Below are 10,815 nucleotides of genomic sequence, written 5' to 3'. Positions count from 1 at the left end.
CAGAAGTTTCAGAAGCAGAAAATTGCGGAAAATTGTATTTACCGCCGTTTCCCCAGCGAGTACTGACAATTCCTCGCTTCTCCCCCTTTTATGGGTCTGCAGCTTTCATGTTTTGGAAATTGAGTAGTGGGAGAAAAGGGGGAGGAGGAGAAGTAAGCAGAAGAAAAATTATTTTCGTAAAACAATTTTTTAGTCGCAAACGCTTTACCACATGAATAATAATCACGTTATTGCCGGTTGCTTGGTTACAGAGGCCATGCGAAAAGGGAGGATGAGGAGAAAAATGAGAAGATGCAGGGTCCCCTGTGGCCTCGTTCTGCATGTATCAACACTGCAATAACGGGCATCACTGTGATATCCCTATTTATCTATTCATTTAACTTTCTTTTTTTTTTACAGACAAAAAAATGGTTGCTAGCTGCTTGCAGACACACTGTGTGCTTCCAGAGCAGATATTCCGGGACTGATATATAATCGGTTTGAGGAAGTGCCAACACAGACTTGAATAGGCTGTAATCTGTTAAGTAGGCAATGTGTTGTCCACAGTCAGATGAATTGATTGTAGCCTGGCTCTCCTTGAAGTGAACCTTTGAAAGACCAAACCATATCAAACAGCAATACGGTATTCTGTTTATCTATAGACATTTACATTTACATTTAGTCATTTAGCAGACGCTCTTATCCAGAGCGACTTACAGTAAGTACAGGGACATTCCCCCGAGGCAAGTAGGGTGAAGTGCCTTGCCCAAGGACACAACGTCAGGTGGCATGACGGGGAATCGAACTGGCAACCTTCGGATTACTAGCCCGACTCCCTCACCGCTCAGCCACCTGACTCCACCCCAAGGCTAGATTAATGCACTAGCCAAGGTTTAACACATGTATACTTAATGACCAGCTTCCTCAAACCATATACCACATTCTGCATAATTTGCACATTCCAACCTTCAAAGGCATGTTGACCAATGGTGTTACATCACTCCACATTATGATGCCTGGAGGGAACCAGCCAATCAAACCAGGAGGAAGTCCTATTTTATTTACACATACCAACCTCAGGTCTGGATCAGCCGTGACTCATTCAAGCCATGCGTCAAGCATTTACTCATAAAGCCACTGGAGTTATTAGAGAGCAGACCACAGTTTACATGTCAATCCAAACAGCATGCCAGCATTGCAAGATCTTCTGACAGACTAATAACCAAAGATGCCTGTCCATATGCCAAATCCTGCATGCTCCATTATGAGAGCTGCTGCCCAAACCATACTACATCTTGTTCCTTTTGGAGGTTGGTACTTGGTAGTCTAGCGATCCAAAGGCATGAGCCAGATCGGTGAGGGGAATGCAGTGGGCAGTTAGCAGTTCAAACCATGATGCTGCTATGACACAACTTTAACAGCTTTAAGCTTCAGTAGCAGCAGCAGTCAAAGTAGTTTTGACTGGCAGAAGTAATTGTCCCTCTTGTTTCCTAGTGTGCTGCTGTCACATGTCACCATCTGGGTGTGGGGATCATCGTCCAAGTGGGGGACTTTACTGGATTCTGGAAGCCTGGATCTGATTTTTATTCCCGTTATCTAAGAGTCCGGTGTGTTGTGGATTAAGGAAGAGACCCTCCCTGCATATTGTATGTGCTGTGTCCCTTGAGATAGGCCGGACACCATCTGTGGATAGACTAATAATGGTGTTGGTAAGATGTGTGTGTGTGTGTGTGGTTGTCTGGGGGATGCATTCGGGTACGTATGTCTGTGTGTTCACAAGCTCTGCTGCCTTTTATACGTGTGAAATATTTACCAGTGAAGCATACGGCACAGAATGCATCAGACAGATCTGTCCACGTCAGATTAAAATGCACAGCAACCACAGAAGACGACCTTTGACCCCCTCTAACATCAGCGGAGTGGGATGAAGACTTTGGAGGAGAGGAAGAGGAGCAAGGGTCCATTGCAAATCACGGACCACCCTGTGAATCATCGCTCACCTCGCCTAGCATTGTGGGTAATGTCTGCCTGCCTGGAAAAGGTGCACATAAATATAATAATAGATCAATGGATTACAGAACATAACTCAAGAATAGATGGCTGTGTTTGTGTACGTGTGTGTATGTGTGTGTGTTGATGTGTGTTTGTGTGTTGAGAGGTCTACTGAATGTAATTAGGGTCTATCTCCTACCTCACCTAGCAAGCTTTTACACATCATAGCATGGTCTCTTCTTGGGGGCTATTTGGAGCCAGATAGGCACACACTCATAGACATACAAATAGATAACTTTAACAAATAAGTAACTATGACAAATAACACATTGTTCTAGTTTAACAAGTGGGTAATGGCTGCTTGTTGACAACAGCTGATTCCAGTACTGGGACTCTGGTTCCACCATCTTGTATTTTTGTCAGCTGCTAAACTGGAGAGTGCACTGCATTGGAAAACACTGCACACACTTAAAATGAAGTTTAATGAGTTGATTGCATCTGGGATTTGAACCCCAAAATAGCATCTGGTTTACTGCTATACTAAAGAGTAAAAGCATAACAAACAACACACAAACGCATCCAGAATATGTTTTTTGTACATCTGTAAAAGGGGGCTAATTGGTCCATCCGTGCACCACATGACAATCTGACAACTATTACTGTCCTGGGCTGCGTTTCCCGATAACGATGGATCGTAGCAACGATCGAGCAAAAAACGAAACCATCGATATTTCTTACGTGCGTTTCCCAAACATGCTCGTAAGGAGTAGGCTAATCTATGCACTTTCAAGAGTTACGAATTTTCAAGAGACACTTTAGCTACGATGTCTTTAGGAACGGCGAGTAAAACTAAGATTCGTCCTACGATGGATTCTACGATCAACTTAAGCTTACGACGCTTTCGGGAAACGCACCCCTGGATGGTTATATAAGTTTCTATATAAGTGGCCCAAATTGAAGTGAACTCATCTCTTCCTGTCTCGTGTGTTAAGGTATATGTGTGGGTTCGGCTATACGTGCGTGTGTATAAATGTGTAGGAACAGGTGATGGGATTCGACAAGTGTGTATGTGTAAGTCTATCTACAGTGTGTGATGTGTGTACACGGTGTGTGCATGTAAGGTCAGTGTTTGTCCTGCATGTGTGTGTCGCACAGGATAAGCCACTTAGTGAGCAGATGAGGTGTGCCGCCCATCAGCTCTTTTTTTTTTTCCTTCGTGAGTGGCAATGTCATTTTCCCAGCATGCACCAGGATATGATTCCTCCTCAGCAGGTGCCTCTGCCTTACTGGAACAGAGGAGAGAGAGAGAGAGAGAGAGAGAGAGAGAGAGAGAGAGAGAGAGAGAGAGAGAGAGAGAGAGAGTGGTTTTCATGACTGCAGGATGACTACGCGACGTCAGAGAGATGTTAGAGCGCTAAACTCATCTATCAAAGTGCCGTTGAATAATCAACAGTTTTAGTCGTCACAAGAGATACAATTTCCTATGGATCGTTCTAAAACACATGAGACAAAGCATAGGGCAAAATCTTGTTGTTGTTGTTGTTGGTGTGACGTAAAGAAGCCTATTAGAATACTGTGTTCAGACAACCAACCTTTGACCCCTAGATTTGCTGTGACCATTGGTGGGGCCAAACATTTTTTATCACCCTGTATGCCAGCTCTAACCTTGCTCTGCTATTATTGGTGGGGATGTTTCAATTGCCTCTTACAGTAACATACAACAGGGAGATAGTTCTACTGTCTGGCAGCAACAACAGATAGCTGATGGAGCAACTACTGGGTATAATATTTCCGTTTCACAGAGAGAGATAGAGAGAGAGAGAGAGAGAGAGAGAGAGAGAGAGAGAGAGAGAGAGAGAGAGAGAGAGGAGTGTGTTTGTGTGTTGTTGAATGTTTATATGGAAAAGTCGAGCTCTTGACAGTCTATCAGGATGACTTCAAAGTATAGAAAGGCTGATGTCTCCATCTGTTGGCTAAAAGGCAGCACTGCAATCAATCTTAACTTAAAGGTATTGTATGGAATATCAACATGATTCTTCTTATTTGGCTAGTATTAATAATGGATAACAATTATATTATTATGAAATCAGAGACTATGTTGAATACAAATCTGCCATATTTGGGGATTACTGTTGGCAAATGTTAAGTCTTCTTCTCATGTTGTTGAGGACACAGGTTAAGCTTATCCTAACAGTCTCTCATTGCTGTACATTTACATTTATATTTAGTAATTTAGCAGACGCTCTTATCCAGAGTGACTTACAGTAAGTACAGGGACACTCCCCCAAGGCAAGTAGGGTGAAGTGCCTTACCCAAGGACACAACGTAATTTGGCACGGCCGGGAATCGAACTGGCAACCTTCAGATTACTAGCCCGATTCCCTAACCGCTCAGCCACCTGACTCCCCATGACTGTACCTGACGTGAGAGAGACAATTCGAAAGCAATAAAAGATTGTTTCATGGTAGTGTATTAACCGATTAAGTGGACGCACTTTGGAGTCTCATCATTTATAAATGTTTAACAAGGCATTCACAGTTCTCCCTTTTGATTAGGTCAAGTATAAGTCTTAACTAAAAATCATTAAAAGCTCAACTAGTTTCCTTAAAATAAGGTTAATGAAATAATAGTTAAGACATACAAAGCAGTGAATTACATACATACTTTACATAAACCATACGTATAAATATGTAGCTGACTAATGTTTTAATAACGTATTAAAGAGGTATGAATGATAAACAAACAATGAATTAATTATTTATTTATTATCGATGAGTTCATAAAACATGTACTGTTAGCCTTACACTACATGAGCAGCAGCAAGGCCTAATTGACGTGATCTGATATAAAGATAAAACGTCACTCTTCTGATGGTCTGTTAAGTATCATCAATTAAGCAAACCTAAGACTTGCTGTTTTAATGGCAAGCCATGTGTACATGTTACATTTACATTACATTTAGTCATTTAGCAGACGCTCTTATCCAGAGCGACTTACAGTAAGTACAGGGACATTCCCCCGAGGCAAGTAGGGTGAAGTGCCTTGCCCAAGGACACAACGTCATTTGTCACGGCCAGGAATCGAACCGGCAACCTTCTGATTACTAGCCAGATACCCTAACTGCTCAGCCACCTGACTCCCCTCATGTTAAGGAGAATCATTGTGCTTCATGAATCAACAACTGCTGTGTAAACAGACAGGACAGTCATGTATGAGATAACAACAAGGCTGGCTGTGTCATTCATACACCCCAGTATTGAAACCAGACACTTTATAGAAACAATCATGTTGTTTACAGGCACCTGTAATTTATGGTTGATTGTAGTGCCATCTTTTGACCAGCAGATGGCGACTTCTTCCTGCAGTCTGGTCATATTGATTGACTGGCAGTGCTTTGTTCATCCCTTCGATTCTGACCTTTGTTATGACCTTTCACCCTCAAACAACAGTTGCCTTTTTGTTTGGTATGCTAAAATACATTTATTTAATTTTAATTTTAAATGATAAGCTATCTTTGATCTTTGTTTCCCCTCTTAGGCCAATGACTAGAACTCACTGTAGTCGTTTCTGACAGGGACGTGTAATAAACTTCAAACTTCTAGAAAATGTAAAAGCACACACTGCAGGAAGACAATCAGGGAAAGAGCTCTTTTATTTATCAACACTTGCACATTTCAGAGTTACTGTCTCATAAAACAGTACAATACCTAAGTATATTTGTTGGGTATAGCAGCAAATACATGATACTCTACAAAACAAATGCGCACATGATATGTAAATTATGAAGAAACATGGAATATTGAAACATATGTAAAAAAATTAAAATATACCATGTTAAATCATCATATGTAGCAGATTAACATAGTGCAGTCTGTCAAACATGGACAGATACAACCACTCAGGGATGCAGCCTTAGATTTAACTGAAATGCTTTCATGCTGTAAAACAAAGAATTTTAACATGATATCATATTATTTTTTCCTTATTTTCCTGAGTTTAGCTTTAATTTCCTTTAACTTTGGACTAGAACAGTAACCCTGTGCAGACTCAGCAGGTATATAGCAGGTATATAATTAACATATAAATTGAGTCAAATATGATATCCCATGATTACCGTAGTATATCGAAAATGGACGGTTGAAGCACAGTCACACAGTGCACTGAGCAGGAATAGTAACTCATTGTCATTTCATCATTTATCAAACCATTAAAACCCTGACTCCCTCTGAGACACAGTGAGAAGGTGGACAATGTAAAATAGACACTACATCAGGCTGAGTTCAGAGGAGAAGGGCTGCAGTATCTTCAGGGTTATGATGCATTTCATAGACTTTTTAAACCACGGGTAAAAGAAAGCATAGATCAGAGGGTTGAGACAGGAGTTTATCTGAGCTATCCAAATCATAACCATCTGTGAAAACCAATCAGCGAAATGGGAACTAAAGTATGGAGCAAAACAAAGCAGATAAATTACTATAACTAAACTGAGAGTTTTTGCTGCTTTTCTCTCTGATTTACTCTTCTTCATCAAGTCAGTGCTCACTGAGTTGGACTTGATGCTCCTGGCTTGGGAGATTGCAACAGTGAATATTCTTATGCAAAGAACAATTATGACACAGCAAGGGCAGAGAAAAGCAACAAAGAGGTCAACAGTCCAAGAGTTGGTTGTCAATATTACCACACACAGTCCACTACAACTGTCATAGGGATATGGTTTACCAAAGTGGTGTAACAGCAACCAGCTGCAGTAAGTGAAAGAAAAAGTCCAGTTGAGAATAGTACATGAAATTATTCTCCTCATCGTGACCCTGGAGGGATACAGGAGTGGTTTACACACAGCAATGTAGCGGTCGACAGATATGAGAGCCAGGTTCCATATCGAGGAGGAGCTAAAGATGCAGCTGGCATAGGGGACCAGATAGCACATCAGCCTGCCCAGGTACCAGCAGGGGTTGGATCTGGTGATCATATCCAGAGGGATCATCTGTGCTCCCACCAGGAGGTCGGCCAGGGCCAGGGAGAAGATCAGGACGTTGGTGGGGGTGTGGAGCTGCCTGAAGTGGGAGATGGAGATGAGGACCAGCATGTTGAGCAGCACCGTCAGCAGAGACACAAAGGAGAGGGCAGTGTAGACGAGGGCAGACTCGTTCCTGGAGCGAACCTGCGTCTGGCAGGAAGTGTTGAGCTGGCAGGACAGAAGATCTTGTATCTCCTCCTCTCCTGGCAGGATCTGCATGAGGAGGCAAAGGAAGAGAGATCAGCTCACCCACCTCCCTGACCTACCTCACCACTAGAGTCCCCTCCTGTATTTATCTCTGAAAGTTCAGTCCTTCAGCTTCCTCTCTGTCTCCCCTTTTCCTTGTGTCCTTCCTCCTAACTTGCGTCACCATCTTCATCACCTCCTCTTCCTCTCCCCCCACCTTCCAGAATAGTCAACAAACTTCACTAATGAGCTTGAACTCTCAGTCGGCGCCAGAGGAGCCACTTAACACCTCTTTCTGTTTGTCTGTTTCCATGACGGTCAAACTCTCACATGCTCGAGAGCAATTAAATGTGTTCGTAATCAAGTAGTAAATATGAACAATTGTACAACAACAAATACAAATGATGCAAAACATATTGTTAATTGCAGTGATGGTGTTACTCTGGTCAAAACTAATGACGTCTGTTTCAACCCTGTTAAACTAGAATATGACCAACAGGTGGCAGCTCCTTCCTACACTTCGGTTGCACTGTTTGACTATCAAGGCCCAGTTTCTCCCAGAAAAAAATAAATAATCTTAGATGATGCATAACATGGGCTGTTTTTGAAACAAAGAGTTCATATAACATGTACTGTTATCCTTACACTACATGAACAGCAGCAAGGCCTAATTGACGTGACCTGATATAAAGATTACTGTTTTATGAGACAGTAACTCTGAAATGTGCAAGTGTTGATAAATAAAAGAGCTCTTTCCCTGATTGTATTCTTGCAGTGTGTGCTTTTACATTTTCTAGAAGTTTGAAGTTTATTACACGTCCCTGTCAGAAACGACTACAGTGAGTTCTAGTCATTGGCCTATTTAAATTAAATAAATGTATTTTAGCATACCAAACAAAAAGGCAACTGTTGTTTGAGGGTGAAAGGTCATGATAAAGGTCAGAATTGAAGGGATGAACAAAGCACTGACAGTCAATCAATATGACCAGAGTGCAGGAAGAAGATGCTATCTGCTGGCCAAAAGATGAAGCTACAATCAACCATAAATTACAGGTGCCTGCAAACAACATGATTGTTTCTATAAAGTGTCTGGTTTCAATACTGGGGTGTATGAATGACACAGCCAGCCTTGTTGTTATCTCATACATGACTGTCCTGTCTGTTTACACAGCAGTTGTTGATTCATGAAGCACAATGATTCTCCTTAACGTGTACACATAGCTTGCCATTAATACAGCAAGTCTTAGGTTTGCTTGATTGATGATACTTGACAGACCATCAGAAGAGTGACGTTTTATCTTTATATCAGATCACGTCAATTAGGCCTTGCTGCTGCTCATGTAGTGTAAGGCTAACAGTACATGTTTTATGAACTCATTGTTTCAAATACAGCCCATGTTATGCATCCTCTAAGATTATTATTTTCCTGGGAGAAACTGGGCCATGATAGTCAAACAGTGCAACCAAACTGCTGAGTGCACTGGGCTACTGTGCTTCAACCGTCCATATTAGATATACTAAGGTAATCATGGGATATTTACCATGTTTAACTCAATCTTTTTATTAATTCTATACCTGCTGAGTGCACCGGGTTACTGTGCTAGTCTGATTCTTGCAGCTTGTTCAGAGAGTGGGGATGTGTGAAGGGTGAGGTATCACTGACTTCCTGCAGGGAGAGCTGTAGCCTTGACCCCATTACCCTGTCAACAGTCTGGTCAAGACAAACAATCATACTTAGTTCAATCAAAAAGCAAAATTAAAAGATATATGCAGTCAGGAAAACTAACTGGGTATTGATAAAGGGATCCTGATTTAAAGTATTTACTTGTATTGCAAATTATTTTATTAGTGCATGAAAGCATGAATGGTATCATATTTAGATCATCTTAAAACGACTTATTAGCACAGTTTGTGTTAGAGATGTTTGTGTCTTCAGCTGATTAAGGGCATGGGTGAAAAAGACTGTTAGTTCTTCTACTTCCTGATCTCAATGAATCTACACCTCCAAATTGTTCTTCTCCACTGATCAGGGACGTCAATTTGAGTCGGATTTTGTGAAACACCTGTGTCAACTGCTGGGCGTACAGAAGACACGAACCAGCCCATATCATCCTCAGTGTGATGGCATGGTGGAGAGATTCAACAGGACACTCATTGATCAGTTAGCCAAGTCACTTATTCAGCAGGCTGGTGAATAAGAAATAATTATTCATATGTGTTCCTTCCTGTAAGTGCTTGTAGTGAGAGTAAACCAATCAGTTCATTGTGTGAACACAGTCAGAAAACATGTCAAACTGCAATAAAAGAATAAAATAAATAAGAATTCTAAACTCATACACCCACGCATCCAGATAGTTTTCCTAAATTGAAATTCAAGGGAAAAACAGAATCCACAACAGCCAATGCCACACTGACCAAAGTAACAAAGCAAGTGCCATTCACGTCGTTATTTATATTCATTATTCAGTATTCATATTATCAACGTTAAATAATAGGTTACATCCCATTCATTTTCCAGTCTCCACTGGCATCTTAAAAGGGAAAGCAAAAAAATATATATTGGTTTTTCCAACAAACTAGTTATCCAAGATATTCATCTGTGCAAAGTAGCTAAAGCCAACCACTACCGATAAGAAGAGTCTAGTTATTTATGTACTACTGTGGGTTATTCAAATATCCAGTTGGATTTTCCTTTTTTTCTGTGTTAAAATGGCAGATAAAAAAAAGAAAAAGCTAGTGGTATCACAAACAAATAAATAAAAAGCAAAAACAAGTTGGTAAAAATATTGAGAACATGATGAATGGGTCGAACAGGAAACTGTTTCAGGCATACGTTCCCACATTTTGCAGCACAGCATCAACGGAAAACATACATTTGTTCCTCTTTTTTTTTTACAGAACTTACAATTATCAACATGTGCGTGTAATATAGATATTAACATCTCTAACACAAGTTTGCATCATTAACTGTACAGTAGATTCAATCAAATGGCTTCTGTGACATTTTAGAAATGAGTACATGACCTATGTAAAGCAGAAATTGGGAGAGATGGACAGCGTGTGAGTGTGTGTGTGTTTGAATGTGTGTGTGTGTGTGAGTGTGTGTGGTTGTGGTGGTGGTGTGGGGGGTGATAGTAATTGTCAAACCAACCCTCATTGTTTTGTATGTGTTTACAAGACAGATTCAAATGGCCTTGTCATCCTCTGCTTCAAAGGCTATATGGCTGAAACACTCACTGACATTCACAACTCAATTCATAGTTATTTACCTACAGCTGCATTCAGTCAGTCAATTCATTTATTTTTTCATTGTATTACCATTTTATTAATTAGACTAATATTTTGGTCTCTAAGGTATCTCTGTACAGTCTTGTCTATTCCTCTCTACGTTTCTTCTGATTTGATTCCAACTGTTTCTATCCATCATTCTAGCTCTGATACAACTCTTATCCACCCATCCATCCACCCATCCACCCATACATCTTTCGAACTTTCCATCCATACATCCATCCATCTATCCACCCACCCACCCATTCATCCATCCATCCATCCATATGACCATCCATCCATCTGCAAACAAAAGTTGGATAACATAATACCTTTTGGTCTCTTCAATCAGAAAGAATACTAATAATGACCAA

General features: G+C 40.8%; 1 protein-coding gene across 1 annotated transcript; it reads right to left on the bottom strand.

Annotated features, from left to right (window-relative positions):
* Positions 1-6,235: 6,235 nt before the first annotated feature.
* Positions 6,236-7,207, bottom strand: LOC136965679 (trace amine-associated receptor 7e-like). The gene has a single exon (XM_067259864.1). It carries the CDS (start codon positions 7,205-7,207, stop codon positions 6,236-6,238), a length of 972 nt encoding a protein of 323 aa, XP_067115965.1.
* Between the last annotated feature and the right edge of the window lie 3,608 nt (positions 7,208-10,815).

This window comes from Osmerus mordax, chromosome 21 (assembly GCF_038355195.1).
Source record: "Osmerus mordax isolate fOsmMor3 chromosome 21, fOsmMor3.pri, whole genome shotgun sequence".
NCBI lineage: Eukaryota > Metazoa > Chordata > Actinopteri > Osmeriformes > Osmeridae > Osmerus > Osmerus mordax.
The sequence above is the reverse complement of the archived record's forward strand: the minus strand, read 5'-3'. Positions and strand labels throughout refer to the sequence as shown.